Source organism: Salvelinus sp. IW2-2015, linkage group LG16 (assembly GCF_002910315.2).
Source record: "Salvelinus sp. IW2-2015 linkage group LG16, ASM291031v2, whole genome shotgun sequence".
Classification (NCBI taxonomy): Eukaryota; Metazoa; Chordata; class Actinopteri; order Salmoniformes; family Salmonidae; genus Salvelinus; species Salvelinus sp. IW2-2015.
In genome coordinates, this window is record NC_036856.1 from 770183 (window position 1) to 794918 (window position 24736).

Here is a 24736-nt window from a genome sequence, read left to right on the forward strand (position 1 = left end):
TTGGCATCTTATCAGACACTTCCTGCTGTCAGCCCAAGTGCTCATTTCAAAAGTAGATTTGCATCAGATCCATGCAGCGTTCTACGACGATCTAATTGTGCTGATGTCTGGCTCTCCCAAAAGGTCAGGGATGTGATGGGATTAGAGTTTGGAATGTTATCGCTCTTATTGAGAAGCCACTATATTGAAGACTGAGGATGTGAAAGTAGAAGGGAGTTTAATTTCATACCATGTTCCTGGTCAACTTGATTGGAATTCTGATATTAGCTGTTAGTGACATGGTATTTGAAAATGAATGACAGAACAAACTCATGTTACGTTGGGTAGTCGGGTATCACTTTATTTAGGTAGTCCAACTGTAGATGCTCTACAGACATTTCAACTAACTGTCTAATAACCCTAACCTTAACCCTTATTCTAACCCTAAACTTAACCTCACTAGGGTATGTGGGACGGTAGCGTCCCACCTCGTCAACCGCCAGTGAAACTGCAGGGCGACAAATTCTAAACAACAGAAATCCCATAATTAAAATTCCTCAAACATACAAGTATTTTAAAGATACACTTGTTGTAAATCCAGCCACATTTTCCGATTTTCAAAAAGGCTTTACTAGGAAAGAACACCAAACGATTATGTTAGGTCACAGCCAAGTCACAGAAAAACACAGCCATTTTTCCAGCCAAAGAGAGGAGTAACAAAAAGCAGAAATAGAGATGAAATGAATCACTAACCTTTGATCTTCATCAGTTGACACTCATAGGACTTCATGTTACACAATACATGTATGTTTTGTTCGGTAAAGTTCATATTTATATCCAAACTCCATCTGAGTTTACATAGGCGCGTTATGTTCCGTAGTTCCAAAACATCCGGTGATTTTGCGGAGAGCCACATCAATTTACAGAAATACTCAAAAATAATTATTGCTAAAAGATACAACTGTTATGCGTGGAATTTTAGATCCACTTCTCCTTAATGCAACCGCTGTGTCAGATTTTAAAAAAAACTTTAAGGAAAAAGTACACCATGCAATAATCTGAGTACAGCGCTCAGAGACCAAAACAACCCGAAAAGTCGAAAAGTCAACAGTTCCGTTACAGTCCGTAGAAATATGTCAAACGATGTATAGAATCAATCTTTAGGATGTTTTTAACATAAATCTTCAATAATATTCCAACCGGAGAATTCCTTTGTCTGTATAATTGCAGGTGAACGCGTGTGGTCAGCTCATGCCTCTCTGGCAGACCTCTGACTCAATCCCCTCTCATTCGCCCCCACTTCACAGTAGAAGCCTCAAACAAGGTTCTAAAGACTGTTGACATCTAGTGGAAGCCTTAGGAAGTGCAATATGACCCCATAGACACTGTGTATTTGATAGTCAATGAGTTGAGAAACTACAAACCTCAGATTTCCCACTTCCTGGTTGGATTTTTTCTCAGGTTTTTGCCTGCCATATGAGTGTTGTTATACTCACAGACATCATTCAAATAGTTTTAAAAACTTCAGAGTGGTTTCTATCCAAATCTACTAATTATATGCATATTCTAGCTTTTATGGCTGCGTAGCAGGCAGTTTAATTTGGGAACGCTTTTCATCCAAAATTCACAATGTTGCCCCATACCCTAGTGAAGTTAACCCTTACCCTAACCCATATTCTTAATTAACATAATCGTAACCGTAGCAAGCAGTTGCTTATCAACAGATTTTTTGATAGTATATCCATCTGAAGAGCATCTACAGATGGACAAACAGGACTATCCAAATAAAGTGTGACTGCTAGTCAATAGTAAATGAGATGGACAGCACACCAATAAATAATCTTCAATAATCCACATTGTTTTATCAACCTATTGACTGTAAATAGTGTGACAACAGCATAATGTTACATCAATAGCTTCAGATGTAATATGTACGTCGAATGTATTGCAATCAGTTTCTATACCAAATTGTTAAAACTCCACTCCTACGACATCATATTTTACATATCCCTGGTTGAGAAATGTTACACTATAAGCCCCAAAAGTTGATGTAATATATGAAGATCTATAAACTCTCTCTCAAATTGACAGTTAGGACTTTGGTCTGTGAAGGCTTAAGACTTTTTCAGTTGGTCTCATGAGATGTAGCCCACTCAATCTACCTACCTCATCCCAATATTGTTTTTATTTACTTTTCTGCTCTTTTGCACACCAGTATCACTACTTGCACATCATCATCTGCTCATCTATCGCTCATCTATCACTCCAGTGTTAATCTGCTAAATTGTAATTACTTTGCTACTATGGCCTATTTATTACCTTACCTCCTCACGCCATTTGCACACACTATGTAGACTTTCTTTTTTTTCTATTGTGTTATTGACTGTACGCTTGTTTACTCCATGTGTAACTCTGTGTTGTTTGTGTCGCACTGCTTTGCTTTATCTTGGCCAGGTTGCAGTTGTAAATGAGAACTTGTTCTCAACTAGCTTACCTGGTTAAATAAAGGTGAAATAAATAAATAAATAAAAATATTTATTTATTTATTCACCGACTCACATGTGAGACAAAGTCACAAACTCCCATAGATTCTCCTATAGATCCAGGTCCTACTCTCCAGCTGTAAAATTAGGGCAATCCTGTATATCTCAATGTCCCATCAATGCAAATGCTAACATTGAGAGATATGGTTAGGGATATTTGGGAACATTTTCTTTGTCTAATGCTTTCCTTCCTACATGATACACCTAGATTCTTATTAGATTCATGAATCTTTGTAGTGATGTTATACACGTAACAAGCCAGACGTTAATTCTCCATTCCATTCCAGCAATTTCTTCGAGTTGGAGCCAGCTGCAATTCATATTAGTTTTGCATAATATGCTTATGCATTAAAAAACGGGATTATCAAAGTCACCACATAAAATATGGAAAATGTTGACACACTGCAGACTCATGAAATGCAACCTGCAAGACAGCCAAGCGCTACATTAAGGGCTCAGCATGAGGTGTGTTTCCAGAATCGTAATTCATTCCTTTTATTATTATTATTTTTTTATACCCTTTCTTCTCCCCAATTTCGTGGTATCCAATTCATAGTTACAGTCTTGTCTCATTGCTGCAACTCCCATACGGACTCGGGAGAGGTGAAGGTCATGAGCCCTGTGTCCTCCGAAACACAACCCAACCAAACTGCTTCTTGACACAATGCCCACTTAACCCAGAAGCCAGTCGCACCAATGTGTCAGAGGAAACACTGTACACCTGGTGACCGTGTCAGCGTGCACTACGCCCGGCCTTCCACAGGAGTCGCTAGTGCACGATGGGACAAGGATATCGCTGCCGGCCAAACCCTCCCCTAACCCGGATGACGCTGGGCCAATTGTGCGCCGCCCCATGGGTGTCCCGGTCGCGGCCGGCTGCGACAGAGCCTGGACTCGAACCCAGAATCTCTAGTGGCACAGCTAGCACTGCGAGGCAGTGCCTTAGACCACTGCGCCACTCGGGAGGCTGTAACTAATTTCTATGAACAAATATGCAGATTTTCTCATCTGTTATCACACATGAAGGTCGTTAATAAAGTAAAGTCCCTTATGAGACACCTCTCTGGTCTCTCTCTCTCTCTCTCTCTCTCTCTCACTCTCTCAGTCTCGTGCCTGTGACCATTGGGAATATACAGCTTGCGTTTTGTTTCGTGACACTGTCTAAATTGGATTTTACACTGAGCTATAACTGCTTTTACTCATGCCAAAAGCAAAACAAATTACATTTTCGCTTTGACAAAGTAAACATTTGCTCCTTGTATGTATTTGAAGAAAATAGAGTAGTGAATTATATTAATTGTCATAGATGCTGACTGGGGAAGGCGGAAAAAAAGAAAGGGGACTTGAGAGAGATTAATTGCCTTCAGGCCCGGTCAGGAAACATCTAATGGCTAATTCAGCTCCCTAATGTTATCATGATTTAGTGGGCTTTTCATTTTAACACTGGATTGTTGTACAAGTCGGTGGATTTTGCACTGCAGAAAGTTGGAAAAGATCCTTAAGACAAAGACTTTGTCAAGTTTTATCTGAAAGGTATGTCTACACATTCACTGCATATCTATGGTAACCATTGACAATAGGCTAGCATGACTATGCTAATGACTTAGAGTCAATGACAGAACACTGAGGATGCCTTTTAAAAACGAGGCAGGAAGAGTCAAACCAAAATAAATAAATATTTACCCAACAAACTGTCATGTATTTCCAATGATCTATTGTAAATGTCGGCAGTGGTTTGTGACAAGAGAACCAAATGTTATCGCTAAATCAGCAGAACAGGTCGATTGATTTACGAACTATGCGCTGCAGATAGTCTCCATCGGCAAGATGGCCAGCTCGGGGTATTGATGTATTTATCATGATTCGTAGGTAGCAAGGGGTGGCCACCTGCAATTCCCTGGAACCGCAAAACACTTCTTGTTCAATTAAAATGTCTGTAACGTATATCTGAAAGGTCATTGTTCAGAAAATAGGGGGGGAAGATACTGTTGTCAAAATTGTCTCCTTAAAAGTCACGGTGTTGCCAACACAAATGATACTGCTGCACAATGACACATACAGTACATTCTGCAGAGGAAATGTTACGTGAAACTAGAGATTTTGTAATTATTTTTGCTGGGTATCTGTCGATCAGTGTATCCACTCAGATGAAACGAACACGATTTATGTTAAATATCAAGATTTTTCGGAGAAGATATATGCACTGCATATGCCCTTTGCTGTGAACACAATTACATTGTCAACCACCCCTGCTGATAGAAACATGCAATGTTATTGAGTAATGGATACCATGCCCAAGCATCAAACAGAATTTATTGACCTTGAGTATAACATTGTTATAACTGAATAGCAGAGCTAAAAGGATTAATATAATACCATTATCTTCATAAAAATGCAATTATTGCTTCATGGTTGTAAATGTACAGTGTATGTGTCTGTGGTTTCGAATGGAGGTCATTGCATTTTTTATCAATGTTTTTATGTTAAGGGCTACCGTTGTATTTTTTAATTTTTTTTAATTTCACCTTTCTTTAACCAGGTAGGCCAGTTGAGAACAAGTTCTCATTTACAACTGCGACCTGGCCAAGATAAAGCAAAGCAGTGCGACAAAAAAACAACACAGAGTTACACATAGGATAAACAAAAGTACAGTCAATAACACAATAGAAAAATCTATATACAGTGTGTGCAAATGGAGTAAGGAGGTAAGGCAATAAATAGGCCATAGTAGCAAAGTGATTACAATTTAGCAAATGAACTGGTAGATGAGCAGGTGTGCAAAAGAGCAGAAAAGTCAATAAAAACAATATGGGGATGAGGTAGGTAGTTGGGTGGGCTATTTACAGATGGGCTATGTACAGCTGCAGCGATCGGTAAGCTGCTCAGATAGCTAATGCTTAAAGTTAGTGAGGGAGATGTCAGTCTCCAACTTCAGCGATTTTTGCAATTGCCGCATGCATCGTTTTATTTTCTTGCCTCTTTTTAAGTCAAGTTTGAAGCATTGACAAGGAACGGAACAATGCCATTTGCTCCGAGCATAGGATGCTATTTTCTTTGTCTGCACTTATTGATTATTAGAACAACAATAACTGTACTGTATTACTAGTGTGCAGATTGTTAAGGGAAGCTGCCTTTTATTAATGGCTTCTCTCTTATTTTCCTCCAGGTGCAACAATCGAACCCAGTGCATAGTGATCACAGGTTCTGATGTCTTCCCAGATCCCTGTCCAGGGACCTACAAATACCTGGAGGTCCAGTATGAGTGTGTTCCCTACAGTAAGTATGAACTTTCCATCATGCATTTAACAGTTCTCTGTCCTCTTCTCTGGCTCTCTTTCTATAATTTCTCTCACTTTCTTTATAATGTATCTCTCTTTACACTCTAGTGTAAGATAAATTCAAATTATTTGCATGAGTATTGGTTCCTAGGGAGGATCTATATACAGTGTTTTATCTCTACACCATTTGTCAATGGACCGTGCTGGGGTAAGTTTTAAATATATGACGATGTTAGTGGAGGGCTATATTAAAGTAATACAATAAATGGTGTGATCTAGTCATCCCTCAGATACAACACCCTATTGCCTTTTTTGTACACTACTTTTGACCAGGGCTCCATAGGGCACTGGTCAAAAGTAGTGCACTACAGTATATAGGGAATAGGGTGCACTTTGGGATGCATCCCTAGGATTGATATCAGCAAAATAATCACCACTGCTCATTGCAATGGTTCTATGTAGTTTCTGAACAACAGGTGTTGAGATCTGTTAAACAGATGTTTCGTATGAAGGAAAACAGAATGCCTCCAATTAGATAATTCTACAAGGTGATTGTATCACATTAAATGATAGGATTAAGATTTGTCACTTGGATGCTAAAATATTCATTGTGACTTAGCTCCAAAATAATCTACAGTCTATAGATACCCCTTGTCTGAACCCTTGTCCTAATAATGTTGTTGAAATGCAAGTGCAATGAATTGCCAGGGAATTGAAAAGAAAGGGAAAATCCACTCAAAACAATATTTGAGTCATTTTTTTTCAGTCCTCCACTGTTGATGCAGTCATGATGATGTGGCCGGTGATACTTTGCTTCTTGAAAGTCCAATATCTTAAAAACTTGACTGTTGACATGCGAAACGTTTTTGGGACTGTATCAACAGTGGACTAATGAAAGAAATACTTAAAAGATAGCTTTTGAGTGGATTTTCCCTTTCAATGATTTGAGCATGATCCAGCTCTACTAGCTGCTTACAAATCTATTTTAGCTGTTAATGTGTTTGTGAGCTCAACCTACTAACATGTACATCGTGTAGATTTGACCACTTACTCAAATGATTTCAGAGCGTCTGAGAGCATCTGGAATAATTATAGTCTACACGACCCAAAGCCAGTATTCCTGCTCTAACCACTCCGTAGAATGTTCATATGAATAGCTAAGCGAACAACATTAGAATACGAACCTCATTACAAGTTCAAGTTTGACCTCTCCAATGTTTTAAGACCCGAGATTATCAATGAACTATGTAATAATGAAAAATAGGATTAAACTACGAAAGCACAGCGTAATTCATTCTTTTTAGCTGAAAATCCCTCTCCCAGTATTGTTTTTCAGGATCTTGCTCTGCTTGTCTCAAAGTTATAGGGAACTATCGATCCGTCTCTTGCTGTTTTGCTTGAGACCTTAATCATAGGATTAACCCCAAGGTCCACCTAGACACCCTCAATATTTTTTTGGGGGGGGTTCCTGTCCCTTCTGGGAAGGAAGGAGACAAACTTCCCTCGCAACATGTCAAAGGAACTACGAGGTTGTTGAATCCCAGCTGTAGGTAGATTTTTGGAAAAGATCCCAAGCAAACCTCTCTATACTCTTTGGTTGATCCATAGAGTCCATGCATGTAGCGCCATCTTTTTGCTTCTTAATTTCCGTAAAGGTCCATGTCCGCCCAAAATAGGACCGAGGATACAGAATGTGTCGTATATCAACTGCCCTGGTAAGTTCTTAGTGTCCCCCCCCCCCAGTCCAGCCCTTTTTTTAGTGTTACCCCACCCAGCTAGACCACCCAGTGCTGTTGTAGACTGTGTTCCATGGGGCAGTGCTGTGTTTGGTCGTGTTTCCCCCACCAACCCCTTGTCTTTCCTCACAAGCACCCAACCAGTGACCAGTGACTACCCTTAAGACCATCTTTAAACTCTGAAGTATCAGATTTGTCTCGAGCCAAGAATTGCCTTCACTGGGCAATATTTAGTAAGCTTCCGCATAAGTGCAGAGATATTACCACTTTTACCAGAGGGAGCAAATCATATGGTGAACATGAAGATATTTTGATTAAAAACGTTGACCTGGTTCAAACTATGAATAAATATGGCCCTTAGAGAGGTCCTAGGAAATATATTTCTCAAGTCAACATATTAAACCCCTATTAGGCCAATCCACAAGTGAGATGAGTGAAGACCAGTAGACATATGCATCATCATTCTAGACTAAAGCAAGGCTTCTAGAGCCTCTGCAACATAACTGACAATCTTACTTCAGAATATATCTAACACATTTTACCTTTGCCACTGGTTTGATGTAATATGCTGTGTAATGTATTTACTTCTCTTTAACAAGCCTTCAAATCGAACTGGTCCATCTTCGCTACGTCTTGGATCTTTCAAAGTAGCACATACCAACAAAAACCTATATTTCCGCCATATATATGGTTAAAATACCTGGGTCTGTATAACCTCTATTTCCATAAATCTACCTCTTGTTCTTATTTGGTTCATGTCAAGAGCTATCCTCATTAGGCCCCGTTATCTCTGTGTTTAGTCTGTGGATGTGGGTTGGGCCTTCACCTGGCATCTAGTAGCCCTCTGAATTGCCTGTGTTAATTGCCAGGATGATATAAAAAGTGACATACAAGTCTTCATTAACATCATTCTTTGCATTCTGCATCGAAGCAGCGAGACAAAATCTGCCATGACTGTTTCTACGGCACCTTATAAAAATGCAGAGGCATGCAAACATATGTTAACAGGATTCCAAAGCAGTCAGACCTAATTTTGTTTTATGTCATCGTCTGCTATCATAGCTATCCTCCAAAACGGTACAATATAGAAACAGACATAAGTATTTTAATCAGGCAAAGAAAATAGGCATAATGCTTCAGCTTATGTTCCATCACATTTACATTTGAGAACTTACTCTTTACATTTGCTGACATTAGTAGTGTAGTTTGCTTTGCTCAATTATATTATTTAGAGATTGCATTATTCCCCAATTTAATCCAATTTAATTTCTTGCCCTCCGGACGAGACTGGAGCCACTGATTGAGTCTACATGTGGTCAGCAGGCTTCTGAGGCCATGGATTGCAGCCAATACACCAGTCTAGTCACTCCAGAAAGTACATGACATGCAAATCAAAGGAGCTTCTGACTCCAGCAAATAGAGAGGTTTGTTCTAAGTCAAGGTTAAAGTAGAGTAATGATTAAATAAAGACTGAACATTCATGTTATTTATAGGTGTATACCTTAAAATAAGTTAACAGGGACCCCTTTACTGCTATTTTTGGTGATAATGATGGCAGGGTTTACGGTGCTTTTTGAAATGCTGCTCTTTTAAATGTTATTCACTTCTCTTCTTCCCTTGTGCAATCTGCAGGAGACTTCCTTGGCTCCCTGACTCTCATTATGTTCCTCTACTGACCAGTTTCTGATGACCTTTTTAGTTTTACACTAATGTCTGCTCAGGTCTTCCATCTTGTCTCCTCTCCTTTTTCAGATTTCCGTCTTCTTCAATTTTTATCTGGCTGGCTGTGTCTGAGAATGTCTGCTGTCTGTTCATTTGTTTGCGTCTCTGCCGTTTAATCTTGTAGGTAGCCAGAACTCTGCTCATTCTTAACCATGCCTTCCTCACACTTGAATCACTTGCATTTTTGCAGAGTGGAGGGCATGCTTATGCCTCTCCCTCTTTCTCTCCTTTTTCATTCTTTCTCTTTTCACACTTTTCTACACACTTGAGGGATATATTTTAGAACAGTAAAATAGCATGCATTGTACTATAAAAGCATCTTTGTATTCTATCTGATTAAATTGACAGCCTCATGAAACCTTTGCTATTGATATTGATTGTTTTTTCTACTCAATGTCCCATTGTGATAAATTAACAGCTCATAGAATCTGTATTATATTCTTGCTTTAGAGTACTAATAGGCTGTCTTTATATGAAAACAGATCACCGTATGTGACACTTAACGCTATTTGCACCTTTTGGTTAGCATTATTGTGTTTCATTCAATACGAATTTCAGATCGATGAACTAGCAAATGAGTCAATCCACCATCAATCCAAAAGTCAAATTGCACTACTAATCGTGAACCTCAATTTACACAACTAATTAAGTGCAATGTTTACTTTGCAACTTAATGCATGGTGAATGTCAAAGCATTGCTACACCACTGTTTTGTTCTCTAACTGTAACACACTACTTTTAGTAGTTATTTTAACTGATTATTTACTTCCTCAATGGAGAGAGGGGAAATAAACCACAAATGTCAGCAGATGCTCCAGGGTTTGTTTTTGTCATACTCAGAAGGTGCCGGAAGTGTCACGATCGTGTGGAGGAGAGACGGACCAAAACGCAGCATGAGGAAAATAAGCCATCTTCTTTTAATTAAACGAACGAAGATGAACATGAAACGAAAACACTATTACAAACAAACAAAACAACAAATGATCGTGAAGCTAAATAACACAAGTGCCCAGACAAGCAACAAACGTTAAACAAGACAACTACCCACAAAAGCCTACTGCCTATGGCTACCTTAAATATGGCTCCCAATCAGAGACAAATGAATGACAGCTGTCTCTGATTGAGACCCAATCTAGGCAGCCATAGACATAACTAGACAACCTAACAAACTCTATCCCATACACATACAACACCCATAGACTAACCAAAACACACACAACATACAATGCCCACCCCAACTCACGCCCTGACCAACTAAACAATAATCAAAATAACATAAAAATAGGTCAGGAACGTGACAGGAAGCCTTGGTGCAAAAATATTAAATCACCAACTTAGTGTATCATAGATTCTATATCAATCTGTAACTAATGAAATAGGCCTTGGAACATCTATGAAGGGTAGGATCACTGCAATGTTGTACAGTAAACTGAACTGCAGGCTCTATTTTTGAACCAAACTGTTTAACTATAAATTGCGATTATAGGACTTATTTTAGACCTCTGGTTTCATGACAGAAATTCTTTAACTAGTGCTGCATTGTTTGTTGCTAGCACAAAGAAAGTGTTGTGTTTGGTATTTGTGTTAAAAACCTGGGTCATGTCCATTTACGGCATGCACCTGAAAATTTTTTTTTTTACGGAAAACTAACCTTTATATTTCTCATCAGTGTTACTCAAGTCCAGGTAGCCCCTCACTGTTTCAGTAAAAACAAAGTCTCCAGTTTCTGCCTACTGAACACGACCCTGGTGATCAGATTGTTTTTAAAAGGACAATGTACAGATTCCTCTTTTATGGGACTCAGCTCCCCTTTCTTTATTTTTTATTTTCTTTTATTTTAAAAATTTTACCCCCTTTTTCTCCCCAATTTCATGGTATCCAATTGTTAGTAGTTAATATCTTGTCTCATCGCTACAACTCCCGTACGGGCTCGGAAGAGACGAAGGTCGAAAGCCATGTGTCCTTGGAAACACAACCCAACCAAGCCGCACTGCTTCTTAACACAGCGCGCATCCAACCCGGAAGCCAGCCGCACCAATGTGTCGGAGGAAACACCGTGCACCTGGCGACCTTGGTTAGCGTGCACTGCGCCCAGCCCGCCACAGGAGTCGCTGGTGCGCGATGAGACAAGGATATCCCTACCGGCCAATTGTGCGTCGCCCCACAGACCTCCCGGTCGCGGCCGGCTGCGACAGAGCCTGGGCGCGAACCCAGAGTCTCTGGTGGCACACCAGAGTCTCTGGTGGCACCACTGCGATGCAGTGCCCTAGACCACTGCGCCACCCGGGAGGCCTCAGCTCCCCTTTCAATAGTGTTATTAAACTGTAAATTGAGTTTGGATTTTTTTTTTTTTTTGAAATATTTGATAGACATATGATATTAATAATTTACTCTGTTAGCAGCAGAGTTACTTGGCTTATAGTTTGTTGGTCAATTGCTGTTCATCAAAATTCACAGCAATGTCATTAACATTATTTTATTGTCTGATGTTCAATGGTTACATCCAGATATATCAAAAGTCAAAATAGTGTATATGTTATCAAAAGTGACACCGGTAGTCACACTAGCAGCCTACAGACAGTTGGTCTGAATATAAAATGAACATTGTTGTGGCCAAGTGTGGTTGACCAACCTTCTATAAACCAAGCTTAACACTTGGCCAAAGCTCCATACATTGTCCATTTGGACCTCTCTGGGTGTCCTAACCTTAATCTTTCCCTCGAGATAGGGGGTCGTCTGCGCTGTCTGGTGGTGTTTACTGTATCTCCTGTTTCTCTTTCCTTTCTCAAAATAGGTCCGCCTATCTTTTCACATGTGTCATTATATGTTACTGCATATGTAACCATAGAGATGACAGTTAATTCATATTAATCTCTTTTTTTCCCTTGCACCCCTTTCATTCTCTCTTCCAATGCTTAAAATAGAAGTGGAGCAAAAAGGTAAATAACTGACACAATCCAAGATCCTTGTTTTGTGGCATACGGTTGTAAATCTTCCTATCCCCACTACGGTGTGCCAACCCCATAGCAGGCAGTAGCAACAAACACATTCCCCGTATAACAGTAGTCCGTAAACTGCAACGATGGGAGTGAGACTGATTTATAGAATAAAATATGATAAAACACGAGCAGCAGTACAGCTGTAAGTGCAGAGTGTAGTAGCTGGAGTCCATAGGGGTTTATTCCCCCATCCCCCTGGGTGCTTTTGCTACTCAGCCCAATCTCCTATTGCCTGGCTTCCAAACCCCTCTCCGTAGCATGCCATGGTAACAGTGTTTTCTGGTCCTTTGAAATCTACTGGTTCTAATGTCCTGTTCTCTCTTAGCGCCTTTCCCCCCCTTATCCCTTATGCCTTCCCTCTCCCCCCTTATCCCTTATCCCTTCCCTCTCCCCCCTTATCCCTTCCCTCTCCCCCTTATCCCTTCCCTCTTCCCCCTCATCCCTTATCCTGCCACTTGCTGCTCTTCTCTCCTTTGATTCATGCACATACTCAGAGCAACAACAAAAAAACACCTCAAGAACACGCTCACCTGTAACTTTAAATGGTTAGGACATTTGCATCATTTTTGTCACAACAACAAACCTCTCAGGTATATGGTAAAAAAAGAGTGGTGTAAGTGGCAAATGTCTCAGAATACACATTTTCAGACCTGCTGAATCCTGCTCTCGATTGAAACCTCCTGTCTGTTGCCAAATGACTTTAGTTGCCTGCTTTTTTTGTTTACAGGATTTTATTGTTTGGTTTTCGTTCTGTTCTATTCTCCCCCTCGTTTGTTTTCTATTCCCCTACAGTAGATGTCTAAGAGGCAAGGCTTCTTTTGTTTCAGAAAGTTATGTTATTACTTCATATACAATACATTTGCTTAACAACTTTCCTATTCCTTGTTTTCTTTCTATGCACAAAACCAAACTCCCCACACTGCTTGTGAACATTGGTTATAGCTGTAGTTGTCTTTTGGGCACTTTAATGTGTGTTTGTCCCCACTCTCTTTTTGGACAACCCGTAAAACAAAATGGAGAAATTAGAGATATCTTGACATTGTCTTTTGCTATTTTGCTACGTTTCACATGGATTTGTTGACTTAAATCTGTTTCTTATTTTACTCTTCCCCCATCACTAGTTTTTGTTTGCCCTGGGACTCTGAAAGCTGTCGGTGATCCTTCCTTTCTCTTTGAAGCGGAGCAGCAAGCCGGGTCATGGTGCAAAGACCCTCTACAAGCCGGTGACAAAATCTACTTCATGCCTTGGACTCCTTACCGGACAGACACACTCATTGAGTACTCTTCCCTCGACGACTTCCAAAACGCCCGGCAAACCATCACGTACAAGCTCCCCCACCGGGTGGACGGCACTGGATTTGTGGTCTACGATGGGGCCGTGTTTTTCAACAAGGAGAGGACCCGCAACATTGTAAAGTTTGACATACGGACCCGAATCAAAAGCGGCGAGGCCATCATCAATAACGCCAACTATCATGACACGTCACCCTACAAGTGGGGTGGGAAAACGGACATCGACCTGGCCGTGGATGAGAACGGCCTGTGGGTAATCTACGCCACAGAGCAGAACAATGGCATGATGGTCATCAGCCAGTTGAACCCTTACACACTGCGCTTCGAGGCCACCTGGGAGACGACGTATGACAAGCGATCGGCCTCCAATGCCTTCATGATCTGTGGAGTACTCTACGTAGTGAGGTCCACATATGAAGATAACGAGAGTGAAGTCAGCAAAAGCTTAATAGATTATGTTTACAATACCAAACAGAACCGTGGAGAGTATGTGGATATCCACTTTCCCAACCAGTACCAGTATATCGCAGCTGTGGATTACAATCCCAGAGATAACCAGCTATACGTGTGGAATAATTTTTACATCCTGAGATATAATCTGGAGTTCGGACCACCCGATCCCGCTCATGGTAAGCAGCATCTCATTTCTTCAGCGCACAATAATGGTAAATTACATTTTGTGACATTGCGAATTTAGCTGCCATTAAGTGTGTTGATATTCCTTGGGTATTCCACTGCCTACGTGTCAAGTGTCACGGATGGCAGATTTGTTTATTTGGAATTTAATATGTGTTAGATATGTTGCGGAAGCTTTGGAGTGCATGAAGCTTCTCGGGGTGAAGTAGTCTTGCTCAGCAGTAAACAACATCACAGACCCACTTACCATCTCATAAGGGATCAGTATCGGGGGATTTAGTTGGGTTTACAGTGCGGGCGTTCCCCCACGTCCCCAGTGCAAAGGAAGGCCTGTGGGGGTAGCTGCTGCCACCAGCTCTTCTCCCAGAGAGAGAGGAAATTTACCCCCACCACTGGAATCATACCTTCCTGGACAGGTACAAAGTGTTATTCCCACTGGTACAGAAACCCTTAATCCCCATCGGGCACCGTTCAGGTAGCAAGTAGTCTAGTGTTTAATAACATTGGGCCAGTAACCGAAAGGTTGCTGGTTCAAATCCCTGAGCTGACGGGGTGAAACATCTGTTGATGTTCGCTTCAGCAAGGCACTTAACCCTAATTGGTCCTGTAAGTCACTCTGGATCAGAGCGTCTGCTAAATGACAAAAAAAAAGTTCACACTATCATGCTAGTATGAGGAACAATGTGTCTTCTGGAAGAAGAGGAGGCAGAGAACACGGGGAAGGGATCAATCACTCGGGTCATGTCAGATGAATATGTTTTTAATTTAACTGTCAAAAAATGGACATGAGGCCGCTTAGGCCCCAGATAGTCTTTACATTGAGCATATAATAACTGTAATTACCCTAATCCCCTTCCTCACCCCGAGTCCTAAATCCATGTAATACTCCATACAGTCGGCGATGAGCGTGGAGGTCAAGCAACTTTCCTCCAGATTACCACAGCTCAATATTTATTCATCTATTTGCTAGCCCACTTTTGTATTGATAGGGCTGAGGAGGCTAAATTGGGTTCAACCAGTGGAACATGCCCACTATAGTAAGAGCCAGACAGGCTTTAGTGTAAGAAAATAACTTCTCCTAAGTTTAGATACAGACCCTTAGGGGGAAATTAGTATGCAGTGGGTGCACTGGATTGAAGTGAAGTAATCAAGGGGAGGAAGATGAAAATGCACTCATTTTCCTTTATTGCTGTCCATGAGCAACTTGTTTGAAGTTTCTCCTTAGCCAATAACGAGGTATTTGTGGATTTTGATTGAATATTTGCAGCATTACAAGCAAAATGTCATTTTCTTTTCCGATTTCCCATTTGGCAAATAGTTTGTCATTAACAGATACTCAAGTACAAATAGGTGACAATCAGCAGAAAGGCAGCTAGTATATTACATTTCTGTTTACAGACAGCTATGGTAATGGTAGTAGCAAAAACACTTGTCACCTCGTTAAATCTAAGAAGTATTAAAATATTTTTGTTACAGTTCCAAGTTATACGGCTATAAAAAGCCAGACATTGAACTGAAACACATATGGTTTCAATACCATTTTTGCAGATTCATGGAATAGAGTTGCAATGCTCAGTTGATTAACTCATCTGTTGAATGCACATTGAATGCCAATATAGAAATTAAAGCACTTTAAAGGTACTGTACAAAATAAGACTGGGTTTCAGTCAAACGTGTGTCTAACAAGCATCCTTAGCTCTTCCCACAGCACAGAGAACCTGGGCTGTAACATAGTGCCTATTTAGGGGCTCGTCTAGGATGCAAGATACCTACATTATACCCTTAGGCCTAAACACTAACTACACTGAACAAAAAATATAAATCCAACATGTAAAGTGTTGGTCCCATGTTTCATGATCTGAAATAAAAGATCCCAGAAATGTTCCATATGCACAAAAAGCTTATTTCTCTCAAATGTTGTGCACATATTTGTTTCCATCCCTGTTAGTGAGCGTTTCTCCTTTGCCAAGATAATCCATCCACCTGATAGGTGTGGCATATCAAGAAGCTGATTAAACAACATGATCATTACACAGGTGCACCTTGTGCTGGGGACAATAAAGCCACTCTAAAATGTGCAGTTTTGTCACATAGCACAATGCCTTCAGATGCCTCATGTTTTGAGGGAGCATGCAATTGACATGCTGACTGCAGGAATGTCCCCCAGAGCTGTTGCCAGATCATTTTATGTTAATTTCTCTACCATAAGCCACCTCCAACGTCTTTTTAGAGAATTTGGCAGTATGTCCAATCAGCCTCACAACCGCAGACCAAGTGTAACCACGCCAGGCCCAGGACCTCCACATCCGTCTTCTTCATCTGCGGGATCATCTGAGACCAGTTACCTAGACAGCTGATGAAACTGAGGAGTATTTATTTCTGTAATAAAGCCCTTTTGTGGGGAAAATCTTGTTTTGATTGGCTGGGCCTGGCTCCCCAGTTGGTGGACCTATGCCCTCCCAGGCCAATCCATGGCTGTGCGAAATGTGTGAAATCCATAGGTTAGGGATTATTTAATTTATTGTAATTGACTGATTTCCTTACATGAACTGTAACTCAGTAAAAAACTATTGTTACTGTGTAATTTCAGGCAATTATTAGGGCTATCAGAGTTTTAATTTAAAAAATTTGGGGCACACAATTTTTTATCATGATTAATCGCAATCATGATTAAACATCCAAAATGCATAATCTATACAACTAAAGTCTACATTGCCATGTAAAACTAATTGACATTGAGGTTAGGGAAGGTTGTGCTTTCTCAATTTACCTAATTTTGCTAACCAATACTTTAGACAGTCAATATTCCTGTAATGTTCTTTGTATAAAAATTCGTAAATTACAGCTGAAATTGAGCAAATTCGGGATTTTGTGAGTAATTGCAAGCAAATCCTGCAATTAACTCTATTACATTTTTTTATTGTTTGACAGCCCTATTCTTACAACATCAAGTCAAATGTACCTGTTTAGAAAGTCATTACTCACTATTGGTGTCTAAATTCAAGTTACAACATAACTATATCACAGATTTTGTTAACACATAGAATTCAATCACATGAAGTTGTGTAAGGATTTATTTTTTTTGACCCTGGTAGATCGGGGCCTTGTCTAGTGCGAATGCTGTTTATGTCAATGTAAGAGAATCAGCCTGTGGGATCTCGCTGACAGGTGGGAGTGGATGGGGTCGAATCCAACACGCAGTGACTGGAAGTGTAAGTTAAATAGGGCTGGCACAATTACCCTATAACCTTGTAAAGAGCGACTACCCCTAAAAAACAACTATGTGCCAGAAACATTTAATCTAGTCAGATTAAATCAGAAACATTTAATCTAGTGTTAACATTAACTACAAAGTGTAAAAATTCCATGACCATCACAGCCCTAAAGTTAAATGGGTCAGCCACCTTTTCATGACCAATCACACCCAGATGTGTCTCACATATGAACTCTAATCCACTGTTACATTACATGGCGTCACAGCTCTTTTTAAACCACTACGGCGTTCATGTAACAGCTCATAAAAAGAGGCGTTCCTCCATCAGCTCCTGTTAGTGAGACGATTACTTTAAATAAGACATTACCCTAGAAGTCTCATCGGGCACACAATTATAAGGCCTGTTTATGCATCCAAAGCACAGATAGATTGTCTAAATTCTCTGAGTAAGCATCTAAAAAGCAGCTTTTTGACTGAGCGATGAACATTGGGCCTCGGTCTAGAAGCTCAATGGGACACGGGTCAGGCCTAGCTGGGGAACCCCTTTATTTATCCTGAGTTGTAAAATGAAATTGCTGATTGCTTTCATAAAAAAAATCCCCCTGAGCGCCAATTAAGACCCACACAACTCACCAACTGCTTCTTAATTGTTTAGATGTCAATACATTGGTATGCAATTTCATCTGGCGAGCCTCAAATTGCAAGTGCTGCTCTTACGGCTCCAAATGACCCAATTTATTGTAAATTATAAGGTGCGCGCCATGCCGCCAGTGACACAACTTACCAATTAGCTCACCAGTATCTCTATGTGGCCGAACGTTGGCCTGCTGTTGCGTTATTTTATGAGTGCACAGCACAATACAAGAAAACCGTGCTAATACATTAACTGTAACACATAAGCAAATGGCCAAGTAAGTTCACCCCACATTTCAGGTGAATTCACTGCTTTCCAATCAACTCTATAATTTCCTCTACCTCTTAAATGTGGGCCATTCTACCATTCTATGTAGGTCTGCTCACAGAATGGATGGAAATGGGTGCTGCACGTGTGCACATACCTAGAACACCATGAGAGAGAGAGGGGATTGAATGTGTAAGGCACAGCCTCGCAGTGAGCCAAGGTGCTCTGCATGCTAACAGCGAAGGCCCCTCTCTACATGCTCCAGAGTTATCCCGGATCAGAGATCAAGGTGCTGAGGAAAAATGTGCAAAAGATGACACTGTTTGTTTTGACAAAACCAACCCCATGTCCTCGGCGTCCGAGTGGACATCACTTGAAAGGGAGAGCGTATTGATGTGGAAAATTGCAATTTTTATTCCTCCCACATTCTCTCTCTCTGGTGTGGACACACGTCGACGATCCTGTCGCCTGTCTTACTGCGGCTGCTGATAGCGAGAGCCATTGTTCTCCATAGTCAATAGCCCCATGTCCCTGTAGATGAGCAGCATTGCCATGGGCCCTGTAGAAAATGCATCATTCCTACCTCACTTCCTTGAAGTAATCACATAACCAGAATTGGTTGGATTGGGGGGAAAAAGTGGGTGGCGAACTTGCTTTCACCTATCCAATCACTTATAGATCTGTGATTACCTGAAGGAAACAAGAATGGAAGGGTGGATTCTATTATTATGTATTATGATTTGAACAGGGCCTGTGTCTGGCTTAGTCTGCTGGCCAGGATCAGCATTAGACTTCAGCAAGCCAATCTGTTGCCCAGAGGCAGTGTTTCTATACTCCCGTTACTCTCCAGACTCACGTCCCTGCCAGTGCCTGCAGCGTCCACACTGCCTCCCCTCCTCTGCATTAGCAATGGAGGAATGAATTACCTCCGCAATCTGCACTGATGATAGGAGGAACATGCTAATTCAATGACGGATCCCCGGCCCCTGCGCGGCACCCGCTCTGAGGCTTTTTCCTCTCCCTCTCAGGATTCTCCTCACTTCTTCCTCCAAATGAGTCCATATCTTTTTATATTATTTCTGTATTCAGTCGTGATTCAGCCGACAAGGGCTGTTCTAGCAGGCTCATTCCCAGATGTACTGGGATTTCACAATGCGTTTCCATTGGATCCTATTTATTAATATACAGTAGGGATGTCCCTGGTTGAAGATTTATAGGTTTTTCAAATCTGAAAAGTGTCTCAATTCTGAGAAGTGTATTTTTTGATACACGGGGTTGGATGTCAGCTATTTCTCTAAAATGTGATCGATTTAAAGTTTTCCCTCCACACATTCCCAAACGGTGCTATTATTGCACTCATCGTAAGACATGGAACAATTTATGCACTTCCAAGCATCCACATGTATGATATTTTGTATTCCAACACTGAAGGTAATACGTTTTAACAGTTCGGGTTACATCATGTTGAACTAGACCTCGACTGTGTCATATAGTCCAAACAAACTGCTGCAAAATGATGTGTGATGACAGCATATGTGGGCAACCCTCAGCCTTGGGTTACCTTTCACAATGTCACAGAGAGTTGTTTTACGTAAGAGGATGATTACTGTTTCTCTGAGGTATGGCTGAAAGGATCAGCCCAGTCTCATGTTTGATCACGGTTTAAACAATGCATATTGAAGTTATTATTATTATTGAGATGTCTATACAGTCCACTAACTGTTATTGTGCCTTTGAGAATATTTGTTCTCACATTGGGCTGTGTGTATGTGTGTGTGTGTGTGCGCGTGTGCACGTGTGTGTGTGTGTGGATGGATGTTTTGCTGGGTGGTTTGTTTGCCTGCCTGTATGTCTGTGTCTGTCTGTGTGTTTGGGGATGTTCTGAAATAGACACCCCGTGTGTATGGCACCAAATGTAGGCTAGTTCTTTGCACTCTGAGTTCATGCTTGAAATGTGAGGCACGTACAGTAGAGAAAGCTGAGCGGGAAAAAAAGCAGTCTCTAGTCTGGCAGCTGCTGTGTGTGTGTCTGCTCTCTGTACTTAAACGTATGTGTTCCATTCGAGACAACCTCTAACAGCTATTAGGTTTTGTTCGCTTAGACACAGACATGGACCTATAAACACAAGTACATTACTCTTAGAAAATAAATCTTCAGGAATTGCTTATATTGCTGATATCTCTGAAGCAAACAATGGTATTTCATTTTTTTTCAGGTGTGTTATTGTTATGATAGGAGGATATTGGAATTTACTGCAGACATTTTATCACAACAATCAGCAAGTCTAATTTCCAGATGAATCTTTCACTGAAAGCCCAGGGAAATTAATGAATACATAGGACGATGTTAAAGTGTGCACTTTAGCACAAATCTGACACTTGGTTGCAAGGATTGGATAAGAGGTTATCACTTCCATCTTTACAGCTCAGGTAAACGGAACCCTGTGCAGTTCACTGTAGCCGATAAGGGGTTAATTATTTTTTTCAAATTACTTTTGAAGTAGATGGCTTATTAGTTTATTTTCCTGGTATAATTTTCTTGGCCCTTTCACAAAGGCTGAACTTGGCTCGTTTTTGATCTGAGAAACAGGGTTTTAATTGTTTGTGCCTCTGTTGACTTCTTCTGTTTGCTTTTACTCTTCTATTAGGAGCTGATTACCACCTGGGACCCATATTTCACAACTGATAAAAGCCTGTGTTTAAAGGACCCCTTTAGTTTTGCACCAGAAAGGCAGAGGGAGGATCATTTCAGCAGGTTTATTTGACACAATGTTGTTGGTTTCTCTTCAGTGACAAGCAATTGTTGGTACGAATTAAATGAAATACTATTTTACCTCTTATGTGCGAATTATCTGAAACATTGGTCTCACAAACCTTCCCTATCGGTTTTCCTCCCTTTTCTCTCTCCAGATAAACAGCCCCTGATAACGTGTATGAAGCATTACTCATGTGAACAACCATGCGGTTCACATCGTAAGTGCGGCCATTAAGCATAATATAAAAGACACACTCGCTGTCAGTTTTCATTTTTCAACTCCGCCAAGACTGGTGAGGCCTGGAAAAGTCCAATCTATGCTCGATGCAGCTCTGACAACACTAGACAGCACTTCCCCCCCTCCTCTCCTCTCTCTCTTTCTCTCCTCTCCTTCCTCTCCTGGATTATTGTCATATCATCTCAGATGAAACCCATGCCCTATACCCGCAGTAGTAATAACCGAGCGATAAAAATATGTTTCCAGGCAAAAAGACGTGGGCGGCGATCACATAAAGAGGTTATGAATGTGTCCATGTTTGACAATTCTCAGCACTTTGGAGGATATCTCTACCTTACACTCGTAACTCCATGACAGTTAATTGAAGGTCCCTCTTGGGCTTGAGTGCTAGACAGACATTAATTGGGGGATCCTCTCTGGTTTCTCCAATCTGAGAGAGATTTGCTTGAGTTGTAATCAAAAGGAAATTGTACAGGAGGGATTCACAGGTGTACAAAACACGTATTTCATCTGCATATGTTACAGATGTATGACAGGAGGAATCTGCTGCCACAGCAGAACAAACAATAAATATAACCCCTAAGAGTATGGATGTATTCCAAATGGCACCCTATTCCCTATATAGTGCACTATTTTTGACCAGAGCCATTTGGGCCCAGGTCGAAAGAAGTGCACTATAAACATTTGGGACGAACCGCTGCCTATCCAAAGATAGCCATCACAGTATACTGCAAACCAGCAACAGCATGGTAGTAGTGTCCGTTTGAATACCTGTAGCGTTAATTATTCCCCGTTTTCATTGGATTAAAGGAATCTTCGGCATTAAGGTAATGAGATTATATAGATGTTAGAATTACAGACCAACAAACTGCATCAACTTGAATAGCACAACATTTGAATAAGGGTTAGAGAAGCACAAACATTGTGTAGGCCTATTTGTGTCCAACTTTATTAAAGAGATTCTCCGGTACTTTTGTATAGTTTTTAGCCAGGAGTTCAAAAAGTAGTGCTCACAAGCCAAAAGAAAATTGCGTACTATGTTTTGCATACGTGGAGATTTGTGCACCACGTCATTGCTCTCTCTCTCTCGTTCTGCTGTGGGTGCATCATGTGCCTTTTGCTCATATGGTGAGGGGGTTGAACTCTAATTGCTAGGGGACTGGCTCAAGTGGGGGCAAATTTTGAGAAAATGTCAGTTTCCAGAAAAACAGTTACATTCAATTGAGGAAATTCTGCTCATAGATTATGCATGTATGAATTACACATTGACACCACCAGCCCAAAGCGGGAGGTTTCAAAAATAACTTGTAGTTGCTAAAGTTCTGGAGCATCTTTAGGTATGTGCAGTCTAATTCAAATGGTCATCCATTTCATAATCTCCCTTTAGAAACCTGAATGCAAAACTCACAAATAGGATCATCAAGGGCCTTTTCCATAACAAGTGTCATCCGTGTATACATGTTTTTTAGGACTTGCATATTGACAGCAATTCTGTTGAATTAACAAGGCAAAGTAACAGCACAGCCTTCTGAAACATTTGTTATTGCCTAAGTGAATTAATTTCCCTTTTTTTTTGCGGTGCTCGTAAAACAATCCCCTGTTCTACAGAGCAAAAACCAGTGAGAATCAGCAAAACAGGAGCCTACATCAAACAAGGAGATACTTTTGGTCATGTAGGGTATGTGGACACCTGCTCGTCAAACACCTCATTCCAAAATCATGGGCATTAATATGGAGTTGGTCCCCCCTTTGCTGTTATAACAGCCTCCACTCTTCTGGGAAGGCTTTCTACTAGATGTTGGAACATTGCTGCAGGGACTTGCTTCCATTCAGCCACAAGAGCATTAGTGAGGTCAGGCACTGATGTTGGGCGATTAGGCCTGGCTCGCAGTCGGCATTCCAATTAATCCCAAGGGTGTTCGATGGGGTTGAGGTCAGGGCTCTGTGCATGCCAGTCAAGTTCTTCCACACCGATCTCGACAAACCATTTCTGTATGGACCTTGCTTTGTGCACGGGGGCATTATGCTGAAACAGGAAAGGGCCTTCCCCAAACTGTTGCCACAAAGTTGGAAGCACAGAATAGTCTAGAATGTCATTGTATGCTGTAGCGTTAAGATGTTCCTTCACTGGAACTAAGGGGCAGGTAGAATTCTCCTGGCATCCGCCAAACCCAGATTCGTCCGGACTGCCAGATGGTGAAGCGTGATTCATCACTCCAGAGAGCACGTTTCAACTGATCCAGAGTCCAATGGCGGATGGCTTTACACCACTTCGCATTGCGCATGATGATCTTAGGCTTGTGTGCGGCTGCTCGGTCATGGAAATCCATTTCATGAAGCTCCCAACGAACAGTTCTTGTGCTTCCAGAGGCAGTTTGGAACTCGGTAGTGAGTGTTGCAACTAAGGACAGACAATTTTTACACGCTACGCGCTTCAACCCTCAGCAGTCCTGTCCTGTGAGTTTGTGTGGCCTTGGTTGCAACACTCACTACCGAGTTCCAAACTGCCTCTGGAAGCACAATAACTGTTCGCGGCTGAGCCGTTGTTGCTCCTAGATGCTTCCACTTCACAATAACAGCACTTATAGTTGACCAGGGAAGATCTAGCAGGACAGAAATTTTACGAACTGACTTGTTGGAACGGTGGCATCCTATGACGGTGCACGTTGGAAGTCAATGAGCTCCTCGATAAGGCCATTCTACTGCCATTTCTACGGCGCCGACAGAGATGGCCGCCTCGCTTCGCGTTCTTAGGAAACTATGCATTATTTAGTTTATTTATTTATTATTTATTACACTTTTACCCCAGGAAGTCTTATTACATACAGCCGGGAGAAACTATTGGATGTAAGAGCAACGTCAACTTAACGTCAACATTATGACCAGCAATACGACTTTCCCGAAGCAGATCCTCTGTTTGGTCCACCACCCAGGACAATGGATCGGATCCCAGCAGGTGACCCAAAACAACGGCGCCGCGGAAGGGGCAGACGGAGCGGTCTTTTTGTCAGGCTCTGTAGATGGGCACATCGCCCACCACTCCTGAGTATACTACTAGCCAATGTCCAGTCTCTTGACAACAAGGTAGACAAAATCCGAGCAAGGGTTGCCTTTCAGAGAGACATCAGAGATTGTAACATTCTCTGTTTCACAGAAACATGGCTCGCTCGGGATACGTTTTCAGAGTCGGTACAGCCACCTGGTTTCTTCACGCATCACGCCGACAGAAACAAGCATCTCTCTGGTAAGAAGAAGGGCGGGGATGTATGCCTTATGATTAACGAGTCGTGGTGTGATCATAACAACATACAGGAACTCAAGTCCTTTTGTTCCCTGACCTAGAATTCTCCTTAACAATCAAATGCCGACCGCATTATCTACCAAAAGAATTCTCTTCGATTATAATCACAGTCGTGTAACCCCCCCCCCAAGCAGACACCTCA

At 41.3% G+C, this 24736-nt stretch overlaps 1 protein-coding gene across 12 annotated transcripts in view; it reads left to right on the plus strand.

Moving 5' to 3' along the window:
- Positions 1 to 24736, plus strand: part of adgrl2a (adhesion G protein-coupled receptor L2a) — a 199614-nt gene that overhangs the window by 120335 nt on the left and 54543 nt on the right. For 6 of the 12 annotated variants that reach the window (XM_024003753.2, XM_024003751.2, XM_024003759.2 and 3 more), the window contains 3 exons: positions 5689 to 5798; positions 12183 to 12197; positions 13379 to 14179. In XM_024003753.2, the coding sequence (XP_023859521.1) occupies positions 5689 to 5798; positions 12183 to 12197; positions 13379 to 14179 (926 nt within the window). The remainder of the gene's footprint in view (positions 1 to 5688; positions 5799 to 12182; positions 12198 to 13378; positions 14180 to 24736) is intronic. The other 6 variants (XM_024003752.2, XM_024003755.2, XM_024003761.2 and 3 more) reach the window with 2 other exon arrangements.